At 35.3% G+C, this 17,700-nt stretch overlaps 2 protein-coding genes across 2 annotated transcripts; one reads left to right on the top strand and one right to left on the bottom strand.

Annotated features, from left to right (window-relative positions):
* The first annotated feature begins 1,793 nt into the window (after positions 1 to 1,793).
* On the top strand, positions 1,794 to 8,276 carry LOC132056195 (MLO-like protein 1). Its single transcript, XM_059448286.1, has 14 exons — positions 1,794 to 2,111; positions 2,602 to 2,659; positions 2,955 to 3,169; positions 3,953 to 4,069; positions 4,158 to 4,218; positions 4,502 to 4,596; positions 4,885 to 4,959; positions 5,041 to 5,129; positions 5,523 to 5,572; positions 5,726 to 5,766; positions 6,499 to 6,708; positions 6,819 to 6,886; positions 7,511 to 7,571; positions 7,665 to 8,276. The coding sequence occupies exons 1-14, from the start codon at positions 1,983 to 1,985 to the stop codon at positions 7,905 to 7,907; spliced, it is 1,512 nt and encodes a 503-aa protein (XP_059304269.1). The 5' UTR covers positions 1,794 to 1,982; the 3' UTR covers positions 7,908 to 8,276.
* A 1,668-nt stretch (positions 8,277 to 9,944) lies between these two features.
* LOC132056203 (guanosine nucleotide diphosphate dissociation inhibitor 2-like) lies at positions 9,945 to 16,793 on the bottom strand. Its single transcript, XM_059448298.1, has 13 exons — positions 16,496 to 16,793; positions 15,362 to 15,424; positions 15,197 to 15,280; positions 14,994 to 15,101; positions 14,705 to 14,877; positions 13,964 to 14,075; positions 13,791 to 13,871; positions 13,593 to 13,655; positions 13,410 to 13,511; positions 13,046 to 13,170; positions 12,082 to 12,292; positions 11,921 to 11,995; positions 9,945 to 10,327 (listed from the first exon to the last, which is right to left on the bottom strand). The coding sequence occupies exons 1-13, from the start codon at positions 16,580 to 16,582 to the stop codon at positions 10,277 to 10,279; spliced, it is 1,335 nt and encodes a 444-aa protein (XP_059304281.1). The 5' UTR covers positions 16,583 to 16,793; the 3' UTR covers positions 9,945 to 10,276.
* Between the last annotated feature and the right edge of the window lie 907 nt (positions 16,794 to 17,700).

The raw sequence follows: 17,700 nt of genomic DNA on the forward strand, positions 1-17,700 counted from the left end.
AGTAGTAAACTTCCAAATTTTAGTCTCTAAAAATCCTTTGAGATAATTGATTATCCAACTTGATGCCAGCTATTAAATATTCACTCTCTCTAGAAACTAGCATTTGGCAGTTTGCATTTATTGATTAAAAAGTTAAAAAACTTAAAATTGAGAAAAAGGTCAAATTTGCCCTCTACTATGTGAAAAGGATCAAATTTACTACTAACATTTTTTTAACTATAATGTCATCCAATATAGGCGTAGACGCCATACTACGCAATCTTTTTATCACACTGTTCTCCCACCACTAACATTTTCTTTCAAAACTAATGACTATCTAACTCCCCCTCCATCAAGAGACTAAAGTAAGTACAAAATAAAAATCGGACTCAAATATAGTTTGCCTGCAATCTGTCTTTTTGCATTTATTTTGGAGTTTTTCTAAAAATGGCAAAAAAAATCTTTGATATTTTTCAAGCTCTCAAAATGTTACAAGAAGACGAGAAAACAAAAGAATTAGGCAAGGCAACAGTGAAGTTCATGACTACTACAACACAGGAGTTGAAAAAATTTTTCTTCCCTTTTATATTAGATTTTCAAAAAATCATTTCAACCCGCAGCCTTTGCCATTTTGTGCATTTCCAAAGATAAATCAAGTCTCAACTTTGCCCTTGGGAGCAGGAAAAATCCCAAGTCAAATGGTAAAAGCATTGTTTCGTACGAGTATAAAAAGTTCCAACACTTCTTCACTTGTCATTAAGTTTTCTTTTTATAAGTCCATCTGAAAAATAATGTCATCCTTTCTAATTAGAAACAACATAATTTTAAGTTATTTACTTTATCCTTAATAAAATTGTTTATAGCCATACAAATGACTTGTTTTATACTATAAATCCTTAAAAATATCATTTTTTTACACGCGAGATTAGATGTTCACTAAATGACCTACTTAACCAAGTAGGAAACTTCCAAATTTTAGTCTCTAAAAATCCTTTCAGATAATTAACTATCCAATTTGATGCCAGCTATTAAACACTCACCCTCTCTGGAAACTAGTATTAGCCAGTTTGCACTTATTGGTAAAACAAGTTTGTAAAATTAGTTTATCTTGAACTTAAAATTTGTCAACTTGAGGGATAGAATTCTTGTCACTTGTCAATATGTCCGCGGACAGCAGAGAAGCTAAGAGAGCGTCTTTAGGCTTAATTTTTGTCATTATTAGTTTAATAATCAGCAGTGTACTAATTAAACATGAGAGGTCATGGACATGGGACCCAACCAACATGATGTGGAATTCTTTCTTCTGACCGTTTCCTTATTCTTGAAAAAAATGATAAAAATGGTCTCTCAATTTGGGTGGTAGGTTCAAAACAGCCCTTAATTAATAATTAGGCAGTTTTAGTCCTTTAAGCTTGTCAAAAGTGAGCATATTTACAAAACTTTAGTTGTTAAATTTATCTGAAACTGTGAATTTTCTTTTTAACCAAAAGCACCAGAAATTTCGATCAACATCCCAGGAACCGCACATAAAACATCATACCTAACACAAAAATAGATAAAAAATTTAATAAAAATTGCACCTCAAAAAAGTTGTACCAGATTCTTAAAGGGTATAAAAAATAACATAAACTATCAAAATTATACTTCCAAATGTGAATCCCTATTAAATATTTTCTATTTTCACGGTTCCGATTAAATTTAAAAATTAGAATTTGGTAAATATCTGAGAGAGACTAAAAGTGTTCATATTTGACAAATTTAAAGGACTAAAACTGCTTAAGTAATACTTAATGGACCATTTTTGCCAGTTACTCATTTCCCTTCTTCCTCCGTAACTTCCATTTTACATAATAACATGGCTATATTTCTTCTTGGAAATCTCCTGCAAACAACAAACATAGTGGCAGTAACATAGTATCTGTCGTCCTCGTTAATCACATAATCCTATATTTATGTCTTCTTGAATATCCAGTTACAGGAGTTTTAAGAGGAACAAATAAAAGATGGCAGGAGGTGGAGGAGATCAAGAAACAAATTTGGAATTTACACCAACATGGGTTGTTGCCTTGGTTTGCACTGTCATAGTTGCTATATCTCTTCTTGTTGAAAGAATCCTTCACTATGCTGGCAAGGTGAACGATCGACTAGTTTTACGTTGATTGTTAACTCGTTATTTCAGTAGTTGTTTTCTTGATTTTTCTTATATGTTGGTTCATATAGTAATTCACTCTTTCTACTAGTTTTATGCTGACTGTCAACCTGTTTTTAATAGTTGTGTGCAACATAAAGTTTCCTTGATTTTACTTATATGTTAGTCCACAGTAATTTACTATTTGTACTTATGATATGCTACGTTGCTCAAACTCTCCAAAAATACTGCAGAGCCCGTGTCGGATCCTCCAAAAATAGTGTATTTTAGGAGGATCCGACATGTACCCATTGACTTTTTCGAAGATTTCGAGCTACATAGCTAGCTGATATATATCATGTCTCTTTTCTTGATCAGCCAATTCCCCTTAGACAGAGAGTTATTATTATCTCTTATAGAGTATAACATTCGTAAAATTCAGCTAAAAGAGCAGTGTTTGACAATATGAGTACCAATTGTGATTTTTCTGGCAGTATTTGCTCAAGCAAAACCAGAAGCCACTCTATGAAGCCTTACAAAAGATCAAAGAAGGTATATATTCAACTTCTCTTTGTACCTCTTATACACAATGACACGCTTTTACACAAGGTCATCAAAATTCAGAAAAACTCAAAAAAATTCGAAAAAAATCTTTTTTGATTGGATGGGAATGAATGAAAAAATATTTAACTGTCGCATATTCAATCTGGAATTTTGGTTCTTCCCAGAATTTATACTACCTTATAAAGTTTATAAAATAAAACCATGGATTATACCAAGCAAATTACTTCTTTTAAATTTGAATACATTGTTTAAAGATGTCTGATTAGTGCATATTCAAATGCAGAGTTGATGCTGTTGGGATTCATATCTCTGCTGTTGACAGTGTCCCAAGAAAGAATTCTTAAAATATGCATCCCAAAGCACTTGACAAATCACTGGCTCCCTTGTGAAAAGGATGATGGTGCAACTGTCCACTTTCAGACCAATTTCTTCTCTTTAGTTCCAGGAGGAAGGCGCCTTCTTGCTGGATCTGCTAATTCTGGTTATTGTGAGGCTAAGGTATGTAAAAAGATACTTCTGTCTCAATATATGTGAAGGTGTTTGATTGGGCACGGTATTTAAGAATAAAAGGAAGACTTTTCAAAATTGTGGTCTAAATAATAAGTCTTAGATATTTGTGTGGCTATAAATCATCTCATTAGGGAAAATAGAAAGTTTAAAGTCAAATTGTTACTAAATATAGAAAGGAGGTGTTAATTTTTTTTTTTTGAGACCGACTAAAAAGGAAAAAATGTCACATAAATTTAAAAGGATGGAGCAGTATTCTCTATTTAAACTTTGAAAATGACTACTTAGGACATTACAGAAAACATCCTAGAGAGAAGAGAACTAGACCGTTTTAAATAAAGGGCAGCTCGATGGACTAAGCTCCCGTTATTCACAGGTCGACAAAACATTGGATTGTTTTTGTGTGACATAACCATTTTAAGGGCTGGACCACATTGGACCAATTGCATGTAGTTTTCCCTTGTATTTCTGCAAGAGGTTGTTTTGACGGCACGTACCAGTGACCTTCTGGTCACAGGACGTCAGCTCTTACCTTGATGCCAAGACCCTCTTCAACCAGACCGTTTCATTTCTCTCTGCCAGTCTGATTCTGAAAATAGCAAACCTCAAGATTAATAAAATAGTTTCTATCTAGACATAGCTTTAGTTCATTTGCTCATGTTTGTGATATTTTTTATCATATGCCCTTGATGATTTGTCATTTTTTACTGATGATATTTTAGATTTTAGGATGGCAACACTGAATTTCTCTACACTCTTTTTGGAACTTAACAGGACAAGGCACCATTGCTTTCTCTCACAGCACTGCATCATCTCCATACCTTTATCTTTGTGCTGGCTGTTTCACATGTTACTTTCTCAGCTCTTACAATTTTATTTGGAGGTATAAAGGTAAAAGTTCTCAGTCATCATTCAACTTAGTTATATCCACCCCATTTGTGTTTTACTTATACCAATGAACACTTGCTCTTATACACAGATACGACAGTGGAAATCTTGGGAGGATTCTATCCAGAAAGAGGAATGTAATCCAGAAGAAGGTATATTACCTATTGGCTGCTGAGTCTTATTAGTATAGTTCCCTTTGAACTAACTAAACTGGATACAAAGTTTGCATAAATACTCACAAGTCACGAGTTTAAGTTCTGTCCACTGACGGTATATAGATTTTTGTACATTCTCAAGCTAAGTTGACCTACTACAGCAGGCAATTCTTTGTACCAAGCCTGATATTATGATAGCATATTCATCAGAATTTACAGACTATCAACATAGAGTAATCTCTCTTATTATCATCTTAATGAACATATATTGTATCTGCAGTACTTCGCTCCAAAGTTACAAATGTCCAAGACCATGATTTTGTCAAGGGCCGGTTTCTAGGTTTGAGTAAAAGATCACATTTATTAAGTTGGCTGGTAAGCGGAGAATCTTCCATCTTAAGCATCCTTTTATGCATATTTGCAATTCTATATACATGTGTTGATGTGTGTGGGTGCCTGTATGTATGCTGAATGAGTTAAATTACACTGATAAAGTGAGAGTTATTTACACTGTCAGTGTAATATAAGTATATCCTTTAGTATTTCATCACTCTGGAACGTGATCAGATATGTATTTCAGCAGGTTGCATATTACACATTCTGCTCATTGTCAATATTTGAGGGGTGTCGTTAACAATTTTCTGTTTTGCTCTTGATTCTCAGCACTCCTTTGTCAAGCAATTCTTCGGATCTGTCACAAAATTGGACTATACAACTTTGAGGCTTGGCTTCATTATGGTACATTTACATTAATATACTGGTTTAACCATTTTGGTTTCTCCATGAAGCTCAACTTTTGCTGATTTTTCCACCTCTCAGACTCACTGCAAAGGGAATCCAAAGTTCAATTTTCACAAGTATATGATACGCGTACTTGAAGCTGATTTCAAGAAGGTTGTTGGGATTAGGTGAGCTACACAATGGTTACCAAGTGAACAAAATAGAAATAAAACAAGGAAACATGTATTAGTCAATCTGATGTTACTGTTAAAAAATTTCGAAATATTATCAGCATAACATGATATCTCTAATCAAGTAAAATTTACCCCTCTCCTCTTTGAGGTTATCACTTACCCGTGTGTGTTTACCTCCAACAACCAACATCTCTTTTTCTTAAGGTAACTTATTGCCAGGTCCAACGCTTCTATCCAAACACGTATCTGATTCTTTATATAGTCAGCTTCGGCACTTAAAATTCTTTTTCAGTACTTGATGCTTATCAGTTTTTTGGTCGGCTAAACCAAACGCGCTCTAGTTCCTTTTAATTTCAACCTAATGAAACTTTACAATTGCTTATGCAGCTGGTATCTTTGGCTATTTGTGGTCTTGTTCCTATTGCTTAATATTCACGGTGAGCTATGTCATTTACTGTTTCATCCTCTTTCTTTATTAGCATAACTGCATTTGATTTTGAGTCTAGTATAAGCTCTTATGTTTAAATTATCAACCCCTCTTTTTTCTCCTTCCATCGGTTTTTGATTTCTCAGTCACTTTGTATTTGCAGGCTGGCACACATACTTTTGGATAGCATTCATTCCCTTTCTTGTAAGTAATCAGTACTATTAAGAAATATACACTAATCTTTGTCAGTGCATCTTTGAGCTACTTGCAGTATGGTGGTCCAAACTTATTTCTTGATGCTTCAGTTATTTATATTAAATCAAACTTTACTCAATTTTTAATCTCTTTCTAACTTTACAGTCTGTTCAATGTTCAAGAGTTATAGCACTATGTTTGGTCAATCTTTCAAATCTTCTTATTTTGAAAAATGTTTTTTGTCAAAAGTGCTTTTAGGAAAAGAACTTTTGAAGAATAGCAGTTTGTGTTTCGCTAATCAATCTGAAAAGCACTTTTGTCAATATTAAAGCAGTACCTTGAGCTTGGACAATGTTCCAAAAGTGCTTCCAGGGAAAAACTACTTTTCTAGCTTCTGAAAAATTGTTTCCGCTACTATTCCATAACCCTTAACTTTTCCCCCCTACAAGCTGGACTAAACACCTGAACTTACTAGAATAAGCCTTTTGAAAGAAAGAAAAAAACACTTTTGGCTTCCCAAAAGCTTGGCCAAACAGGCTATTAATAGAAGGACAAGGGATTTGTGAAATAATCTCTTAATTAGTAGGACTTTTCTCATATTTCATGGATATATATAGCTTTAGCAATCTTAGTTAATAGTCACCAATCTTAGAATATTAACCCTTAGTTCAATTGTTCAAAAAAGTTTCAGTATCCTTCTACCAACTCCTAAAAGATGGATATGTTATTGTGATTATGCAGCTTTTACTAGCTGTGGGGACTAAACTAGAGCATGTTATAACTCAACTTGCTGGAGAGGTTGCTGCGAAGCACATAGCGGTGGAAGGAGATTTGGTTGTCAAGCCATCAGATGATCACTTCTGGTTTCATAGACCGCGTCTGGTCCTTTTCCTTATTCATATCATCCTTTTCCAAAACTCCTTTGAGATTGCATTTTTCTTCTGGATTTGGGTAATCACAAGAACATGACCCCTAATCTCTTAACGAAACAATTGGCATATGCTTTTCAGTTCATTTTCTTCCGTTAGTAATTGAGAATATCATGTTTTGTTCATTGACAGGCTCAATATCATTTTAACTCCTGCATCATGGGACAGGTTGGTTACATCATCCCACGACTTGTCATAGGGTAAGTTCTCCCTCCTTCTCTAGCCGAGGAAAATACTTGCCTGCATCGGATCTTTATGCCGAACCAAACAATTTAACCATGAGTCACAAATTAAAGTGAGAATACATATGATCAAACTATGGTTAAGTGAAAAAAAGTTTATACGCAGGACATATGTCTTGTATTCACTTGCTTGGTGCAAACACCAGGGGTGGGTGAAACTTTACTTTTAGCTTATCGTTCACACCTATCTGAGTCCGACTTGTCTTACCATTAACGCCTCCACACCAACTATGCTAATATTTGGTTTAAAAGAGGCAATTATTTTGTTGAGAATATAATTTAGTAAATAGAAGCGTGCTCTCTTTAACATCTTAAGCTTTTAGATAAGATGGTCACATACTTCAATATGGTATTGGAGCACGTATAAGTCGTGAGTTCGAGTCTCACTGCTACCCGTTATTTAAAAAGAATTTTCACGTGTTTGACCCATGAAAAAGAATCAAGCTAGCACGTGAAGGGGCGTGTTGAAAATATAATTTAGTAAGTAAAAGTGTCCTCTCTATGGATGAGATGGTCAGTGTCACACACTTCAATAGATTTCATATTAATGAGGTTGACATATTTAATTGAGTTCTTCTGCAGGGTGTTTGTTCAATTCCTTTGCAGTTATAGTACTCTACCACTATATGCAATTGTCACACAGGTGATCTTTCTTCTACTACCAATTATTTTCCACTTGGTTTAATATATTGTTTCACTTGTAACTTTCTCCTAATGTCTTGATGCATGAATGCAGATGGGAAGTTCTTTCAAGAAAGAAATATTCAACGATCATTTACAAGATGGGCTTCTTGTTTGGGCTAAAAAGGCTAGAAGGAGAGCTACCAATGGCTCCTCCAGCCAAGTGGTCCATAAAGAGTCCCCTTCTCCTATGGCTGTGCAGCTATCACAAGTAGAAACACAAGAATCTGCTATGGAAGAGGGCCATGCCGGGGAAATTAGGCCTGCGACCAACCAACTCAACTCAAAAATAAATTAACTATTTGCCCCTCTGTTGGAGATGTTTCAGCAATGTCTGCGGTCGAGTAAATAGCTCTACGAACGAATGGATCTGATAGACTTGGAAAATGGAAAGATTTGTATAAGTTATACATTTAATCACCGCTTTGTGGAAAATCATTAGGTATGAATATGCCAACAACAACATTCCTCAGATATCTGAAAGCTGTTAAACAGTAAAGAAACTTGTAAAAGTGAGCAATATTTTTAGAGTATAAGCTGTATGTATGCATATACCTACCTCGGGAAGGGAAAAGAATGGTCAGACTATTTTTAGAGTAAACTCAGTTGTATTAATTTTTTTCTCGGTAATATGGTTTTGAAGCTATATATATATAGGTTGTTCGTCCGTGCCGTCCCTTGTTCTGCACCATAAGTAGGCAAATGGATTGCTATTGAATATGGACCAAAGTTGTCACAACTTTCTGATATCTTTAGTTCCCACGTTTCAGTAGGTAATAACCAGCACAATGCAAATCTTACTCTATAAATACAGAAATTTTTCGTTTGTTTACTCTCTTTGACTTTTGACATTCATGCTAATAGTTGACAATCATGTTCGTGAGTGGAAAAGAGTTGCTTTAGGCACGGACCACAAACTCACGAACCTAATAGTTGGAGACAGGGGAATGAATTACGTTACGGGAATCGAGGTTGGCTGCTTGTCTATCTGGGTGAGTATCGAACATGGTCTCTTTCTACCGCTTGTGAAAGCATTCCTTCCTCTAAAGCTCTCCCTGTGGGGAACACAATCAGTCCATACAAGGACCTACTGAGTCATCCACCCTCGCATCTATTTGATGCGTCATGGAAGGAAAAAAGCATGTCAAATAACGTCCTCACTCAGCTCTCAAGTTGTATGGGAATAGCTCCACCAGACATAGAAGAAAGGAGTGCAGAATTGGTAAGCTTTGCCATTCATTCTGGTCATTTAGCCCTTTGTTGCATGCTTTATTTTCAGATACTTTCCACAGAGTGGTATCAGGGATGAAAACACCTTTCTCCTATATATAATCTCAAAACTTGTAATATCGTGGCACTTCCGCTTCAAACTAAATCAACGGATTAGCTCATACTAAGAAATGCAGCAAATTTACACTTGCATTTTTTTGGGCTACTAATCATTTTAAATCGGGATGTGGAATTGGAAGAACCATGCGTTTTTTCTTAGAGAAGCCGCCTCATCAACTCCCTATCTTTCGACCCACCTCACCGAGCTTAACGCTCAATGGAGTCTCTTATCTTTCGAACCCACCACACCGAGTTCAACGCCCTGTTCGTATCCAACTCACTGAACCCACCTCACCAAGCTCAACGCCCTGCTTTTTTCAACTCACTGAGCTTAACACCGTGAACTTCTTCACGAAGACCTAATTTGACAGGCCCGGACTACCGATTCAAGAGAGTTAAAAGACATAATTCCTTGAGGATTTGGTTTCAGCTGTAGAGTTTACTTTGAGCTTCTGTAAAGCAAAAATCTGAAGAAAAGAATAAAGCTGTAAATGTTTCAATTTCTACGTATCTATTTACCTTGAAGTCTAAAACTTTAGCTATTATTCTTTGAGCCTCTGACTAATCTACTGTATGAATTCTCAATCGACATTGTTACATCGATTGCAGCAAGTAGTATTTTTGGCAGCAACCGCCAAAAGGGACAATTTTTAGAATTATGGCTGTTAGTTCATTCTGTTGTGGGTAAAACGAAAGGTAAGAATGTATACCATTAACAAAAAAAAAAAAAAGAGCTTAACATCAGAAAACCTGTTGTGTGTGCATAATCAGACAATCCTCAAAAATTCAAGGGAGCCAGGGTCGAAAACAATTTTAGACCTTTAAGCTCCTACTTCCAGTCAAATATGAAACTAAATTACTTTCCTAACCCGGAAAAATTGGCAAAAATCAATATAAACCAAAAGAAACAAGCACATCCCTGTTAGACAATGAGTTGAGAAAATGGTATTACCAACATCTTCCAATTTGAGAAAAACATGAGGTCGTAGATGAATTGACTAATCAATTGGCAAAGGATGAAATTTCATAAAACCAAATTCGGCATCAACATCAACGACATCTGAATCCCACATCTAGGTACAGCCTCAACCAATAACAGTAAGGGAGGAGGGGGAGAAGAGAGACCGGCGGGCATGCACCTCCAAGTTTAAGAAAAGTGATTTAAACTTTAAACATACATAGGTTTGTTCAGGAAGAAAAAACATCATTTGAACTATAGTTATCACGGAGAAACCATCACAAGTTAGTCCACTTCTACAGCCAAACCATCAGAATCCCGTTGACACATCTAGGGATTCAGCAGCAAAAGACGTGAAACTAGAGGAGTAAAGGAATTTCTCATTCTTCAGCGGCACTTGCAGCACTTAGATCCACATTGAGGTCAAGAACCTGAACAAGATATACAATTGAGTCAAACTCAGTTAGGTCCTTCAAAGTTCAATTTAGTTATTACAAATAATGCCACCTTTTAAGTGAAATCTAGTGACTGAAAAGTAGAATACGCTACAAGTCTTATCTTTGGCCTTCATTTCCTTCCAACTACCCCCACCCCCACCCCTTAACTCCTGGTGGCAGGAAGAGAGTAGCGGAGGGAACAGCGACCTAGGAAAAGTACCATTTGATGCAATAACGGTATATCTATGAATTTGAGAAGTTTTTCACCAGGATAGTTTCAGTACAAAAGCTCCAGCTTAACAAAAGTAAACATAAGATTTCACATGCTAGAAACTATGCTTCATATAATCTATGTGGGCAATGGTACAGCAACGTATACCTACACTTCCATGCCCCTCTACCACACAAACTGGAGAAGGGCACAAGAAGACTAGCAACAAAAATATAGATGCTTTGACAGATTAGTAAGAAAGAGATCATAGTGATTGATGGCTCTTTCAATTCGGCGAAATGGAAGGCTTTGGCGTGTACCAAAATAGAGAATTTGGGTCAGATTAATAAGCTTACGACCACTGAACAAACTTGGTTGACGAACATAGGGCTTGCTTTTCGTGATTACTATGAAATAGATGGCAGACTCAATTCATCAGGAACTGGAAGGACGACATCTCTCTCAGAAAAAAGGGAAATAAAAGACGAGAGAATCCTGCCTTTATTTTGACTACCCTAGGCTAGAGGACTTGACGGACCACCTCAGCATCAAATTTACTTTTCGTGAACTAACCCAAGAAAGCACATAGCTGCTGACTGAAAACAGAAGAAGAAAGAAATCGACATTTTAGTGCGACTTAAATAATTAAGTTCAGTTCTCAAAAGGCCCTTTACCAACTAGTAGTGGAATAAACCCCTCAATCATCGAGAAGAGGGATTTAATGTCAATGTTCATCCAGACCTTTGAAGGGAACAGATATTCTACAGAACTTGCCCAACTCAACTGATTCAACTTTGGTCTCTTTCCTTGATTGAAAGAGTACCACAGAACCAAAGCCACACCAGAGAGGCAGCGACTAAAGTGCAGCCTCTTCTTCCTCCATGTCTCAAAGGTAAAGAGGTTTTTGGGACAGGGCAACTTGTTTTTTTTTTTTGAATTTGCAAAACTAGTGTCCACTTTATGAAAAGAGAATTCTATTCTTCATGCCATATACTCCTTCCGTCTATAGTTATTCTTTTCAGAGTAAAAGGATTCAACAAGTAGTGTATCTCAAGGCTCTAAGAGAGAAATATACAGCAAAACACAGAGAAAACTAAAATGGTCTACATCACAAAGATGGTTAACAGAAATATTTTGCAAATAACATCTAAATGATAGCAAGACATGCTTCTTAGACAGTGCAATGTAAAAAAGAAAGTTCAGGCAGTAAATGGAAAAATGTCTAAGCCACTTTTCACAAGAACAATATTTAGGAAATTTGAATTCAAAGAGTGTAAGCAAAAGACAAGCTATCCGCAAAGACAACTAGATCTGTCGTAGTAATCTCAATAGTACGTAATAGAAAAACCAAAGTGAGGTAAATACTAACTCAATACCTTTCCAGTTATTTTGGTGTACAAATTGAGCACATCATCTACAGTCGACTCAAAGTGAGTTGTGGCATCATAGCTCTGTTCAAAATAGAGAATACAGTAAATCTATGTTAGTTATCTTTCTGAAGAAGTATGATTTTCAAAGTAAAATTTAAGAGACTCACAGTTGAAATAAAACAATTGTCCAAGGAGCACTCATTGACAGGTTCACATCTGTCATAAGTTTCATAGACAATCTCATCCACTGGCCCTAGAAGATTCACACCTGGCTTCAGTTCACTCTCTGGGTTATCAGTTTCTGCCTCTGTTGAGACAAATGCAATGAATTTCCCCTTTGGAGCAACATTATGAGTGTAAGAACAGCAGAACAAGTACCTGAAGAACCAAATGTTAAGCATAAGGTAAGTAAGAAGTCTTTAATTCTAAGTTGTTATGAGTTTTTGGCAAAACAAGTCTGAATTGAGCAACAACGCTGGATCGAGCCTTTCAACGAAAACACCCAGCCTTGAGGACCCACTAAAAAATAATCAACGAGGTTAACATCTTCAAATATCAGTCCTATTGGCATATACTCCATTAAAAAGTTATACCAATTCTGAAAGCACCCATCTAAAAGACCCGAACACAGCTTGAACTGTCCAAAAACAAATTTCAAGTGCCACAACAACAGAATCAGAGAATAGTGTAAAAAGCTAAAAAGAATAGTGTAAAAAGCTAAAAAATGGTCCCCATGGCCTTTTTGCTGCCTACAAGCGAATCTTGATGATTTCAGGGTCTGGTACATACTCAGAAGCGTGTGTACAATAACATGAACAAATCAGAAAAACATGACAGGAAGGGGCATTTTTTGAAAATGTGAGATTCTTCAAATTTAAGATTAATTAATTAATTAAATGAAGTATGAAGAGGTAGCACTCATCCATTTCTTAGGGGTAAAAGGAAAAGGAAAGATGTGTATATTTGTGCAAATTTTGAAACTAACGATCTTTTACCAAATGAATGTAACCACATTGAACCAGGCTTGCATTTTTAGTAATTGAATGAGTAAACTTTATATGCAAATTTGTTCTATTTCCAGCTCAGCCCTGAGAATATAAGTAAGTTTTTCTAAGATACTACAATACTTACATATCTGATTTCCGACCCAACTGCTTCTGAGGTAGGATAATCTGCACAGAGTGAGAGTCGTTGGTACTTGGAATTGGGTGGCTCATAATTGCAATAGCTCTTGCAACTTTTCCAACTTTCCTCACCTGCAAATAGCATGCTTGGGGCTTAGTAACTCATCCAACCACTTAAAAACAGGTCAGATATCCTCGTGATAAGTAGTTTGACAAGCTACTTCTACTTATAACCAAGTGAAATCTAGATTGCTGTATCCATGAACTACCCTTACTTACACTCGAAGATCATGCTGGGTATTACATATCCAGAAGCCTATTCAAATTTTTAGCAACAGAGCAGTTATCTCCCGAGGTATTAAAACATTTACCTTGTTGGGCAAGTAGGAAGGATCACATACAACTTTCTTGCACTTTGCAGTTTCCCCTTCTGAAGTAACACCACAGACCTTTCCTTCTACATCAAACTCTACCTGGCATTTGAAGATAGCATCTTCAGAGGACTCAAATTTTTATTTATATACAGGATGGAAACAAAATGGAAATACTACTACCTTGCATTCAGGTTTATTCAACATGTAGGTCCCACCATACACAGCACTCAGTCGAGCAAATGCCTTAATAAGCAAAACGGATATTAACAACAATTATATTAAAGGAAAATAAGTTGGAAAGTACAAAATATTAACACGAGGGCAACTAAAAGTCACAAAAAGAAGACAAGAAATGTAGTGTGGAACTTAAGGCAGTACCTGGGGGAGCTCGCCTAATCCATACAAAGGATAAATGTATGGTGATCCTCCTTGGAAACGTGCAAGAGACTCAGCATATAGCTGTCATATTAGAGAGAACAAAAATTTCACATATTCACACAAACCTTAAACAGCATTAGCGGGAAAGTCAAAAGAAAAATAATGTGCTTCACCTTCATTCTCTTCACAGTATCCAGTGCTGGTTCATCCAAGTAGCGATCATCTCTATGCAGTGCCAATGAATGACCAATGAAGTCCACAGTGTTGTCATCAAGACCATATTTCCTGTAAAAATTGTCACATAACCATTAGCAAGAATTTGGGGCATATGAATAAACAAAAAAAAAGGGATAACCGTCTAATATAACCTTCTTTCCTGAATAACTTAACAGTAGGGATCATCTGACATTGTCTTAATGGGAGACTGATCGTGCTGAAATGTGGCCCATTTATATTTATATACTCAGTGGGAGAACATGGTATCATTACATTTCACCAGTCTGTGGTCCTTTAAGAAAATCGATTCTCTTTGCTATAAGGAAGGGTAAGCAGTACAAACACAAGTTTCTAATACAAAAATCACTTGAGGCAAGCATAAGTTCTCAGCAAAGAAGAAATCCCATTAAGGGATTGGATAATGCAACTTAACTTCCCCATTCTGTTACCTTCTAAAAAAATCAGATTCACTTTGCAGGAAAGAAATGTAAGACAACAACAAGAAGCAACATTTCTAGTGCATTTTGATAAATTTACTGACTAATTCTTTTCAAGATGCTCCTCAGCCAAACAATTTATAAGTATGATAATAGGGGCACAAGAAAACTAGACCAGGACTCTATCTTACATGAAAATATATCTAAATTAACCTACAGAAACTGAATATTGAATAGAAAGCAAAAGCATCGAGAGCATACGCAATAAGCTCTCTTGTGGTAACTCTTGTTAGATCCATCCCTTCATGTGTTTTAGGATCACTTTCATTATAATCTTGAACATAGATGAAGAACTTTCGAGCACGCCTCTTCTCAAAAATGCCCATCAGAGGAGATTTAAGTGCCTCCATGTCAGTAGCTGGCACCTTGTGGACCTATTTCATCCGGTGTAAAAATATTCCAGGTTAGAACGAAGTTATCCAAAAAACAATTTAAAATTCAAAATGACATAATTGCACCAAACAGGTGAAGACCACATACATAACTATACCTTTCCTTTGTTATACACAAAGCTGCCATCAACCGCTTTAAAGTATAAATATTTCGTGACATCAGTATGAATTAGCACCCGCACAAGAGCACCATTTGCCATAATAAACTGCTCCAAAGAAAAAGAAAAAAAGGTTTAGAACAACACAAACAATGGAGGATTTTGTTTCCATGAAGCAAAGAGACAAAGAAAAAGGGGAAGACCTTGGGAATCATGTCAACATTGTAATCTCTACTAGAACCCAGTTCAGCTGGAGGTTTATCGCTTCCTTTAAACCTCTTCCAAAGCTGAAACATCATAACTCTATCAGACAAATAGGAGAAACACATACCACAAATAAATCACGCCCAAGATTTAAGGAAAACTACCTGGACAAGATTTAGGGAAGTCGATTCTCCTCCATAATAGTCATTTCTGTCCATGTGCAGAACCTATTTCACATGAAAATAAGCATTTAGCAATCACCAGACGACTAAAATAAATATTTAAAAAGAGAATGTTAAGCATATTTAAAATGAAATCTATTTACCTTGTACCTAACAAAATATTCTTAACCGACCAAAATTCCATCATCGAATCCATATATAAAGTTGATTACCCTCTTGTATTTTGCTTTTGTAGATACATAAACTCAAAGCATTAAAGCCCATAATCACCCAATTTGGTTATATGGAATCAAGGGCGGATGTAGCCTTTGGGCTACGGGTTGATCTGAACCCATAACTTTTGATACAGAGTATAGATATACACATAAACATCTAATAAAATTTCAAAATATATTAGATTTGAACTCATAATTTTGACATTACAATGAGTTCAAATACTGGAAAATCTTAAAAGTTGAACCCATTAAATTTAAATCCTGAATTCGCCTCTATATGGCAATGATTTTAGGACGGAAAGCTCGTGCGCATAATCACATCCAAATAAGTATATTTCCAAGTTACACTTACCTGTTTAACTCAAATTTAGTACTCATGAACTAGTAAGGCCAAGTTAGATTTTAGAATGATGGTATCAAACGTACTCATATTGCATATTATCGAGTAAATAATATTCCCACTCTTCCATTTTACTTCTCATGTTTGCCTTTTGCACGCCACTTAAGAAAATATTAACTAAAAGTGTCCCTACTCAATTTAATTCTACTCTCTTTTTCACCACATCAATTCTCTCTCTATATTCATTGAGCGTAAAAATGGAAAAAATTTCTTAACTACATCTTGATTTTCTAAAATGACAACTATTTTGGACCATCTATTTTTAGTACGGACGACAAGTAAAATGGACCACACGGAGTAGTATTTAGTTTAATAAATCACTTGACAATAAAGATCATTAACAAAAGGATCAAATCAAAGTCATATCCATCAAATTTTACATCAAAATTCTCAGCGTTATCAGATCTTTTACAAAACATTAACATACATAACAACAAAAAGTAACACTCCATTAACAAAATAACACAAAATCAAAAGATCCAATAACCGATCTGACAATACCTTAAGACCATCAACAGATAAAAGACCGCTAAGGATGCATTCCTTAAGACCAGTGCCTAACACAATCACATCGTATTCTTCATCCATTTTTTTGGATCAAATCGGTCAAGAAATGAATTTGATCAGGAAGAAAATGATAGAAACGGAAGATTAGGGTTGTGTTCTGTATGTATTGTTGGTCAAGCTAAATAATATCAGCACATATATTATAAGAGAGAGATGTGGGTAAGAAGAGTTTATTATATTCGAAAGAATGCAAAATGAATCAAAGTAAAATGTATTCTCAAGTTCTCTATTTCTCTTTTTTCTTCTTTTTGGAGTATTAATTTCTTTTTCTTCTAGGACCAAATTATTCCGGAATATAATTCTTCAAACGACCGTGAAGGTGTTGGATAAAATAATCCCAAGATTGATGCGGTGAGGTGGAATATCGTAGAATTAAGTTTCGACTTCATTTTATATCAGGATAAATTTATATCTTTTACCACATAGAGCATAAAATTAATCTCAAACTTAATCCTGGAATATCCCATTTTATCATGTGTACCAAACGACGTCTTAAGATGTTGAACAGTCTTTTAGTACGCAGGATAAGATGGGATATCTGCTTAAATTTATATTGTGTTTGATTGACGATATAAATTTATTTCAAATTAATTTATATTGTTAACCAAACACATTATAAATTTAGTTCGGAATGTCCTGTCTTATCCCATCAAACTTGAAATTATTTTATCTCACCTCCCAAGTGAAATAAATTAGTCCAAAGATTATAATCTCAAGATCATAATTTTCCAGGATAATTTAGTCCACGAACCAAATGACCCCTTTAAAGTTCTAACAAAAGAAATAGAGTTTAAATTTTGTGCACTAATTATAAAGAATTTATACAATCAATTTACTAATACTAAAATAAATTTAATTAAATTTGTGTAATACATATTAATATTAATCCACCAAAAATAATAGTATTAATCTATTCTCATAGGTTAAAAAATACATACTAAAGTTATTTAGACGGATTTAACTTAAATCCAAAAAATATATAGTAAGGACGGATGGAATAGCGGCTAAGAGAAGTGTACCATCTTTGAGTAGGTGTAATTGTGACTTAAAAACACAAAAGATGTGTCGTGTCCACAATTAATTCACCAATTTAAAATTAGATAATCAATATAGCTTAACCAATTGCAACTTGACACTTA

The sequence above is a fragment of the Lycium ferocissimum genome, chromosome 1 (genome assembly GCF_029784015.1).
Source record: "Lycium ferocissimum isolate CSIRO_LF1 chromosome 1, AGI_CSIRO_Lferr_CH_V1, whole genome shotgun sequence".
NCBI classification, from domain to species: Eukaryota; Viridiplantae; Streptophyta; class Magnoliopsida; order Solanales; family Solanaceae; genus Lycium; species Lycium ferocissimum.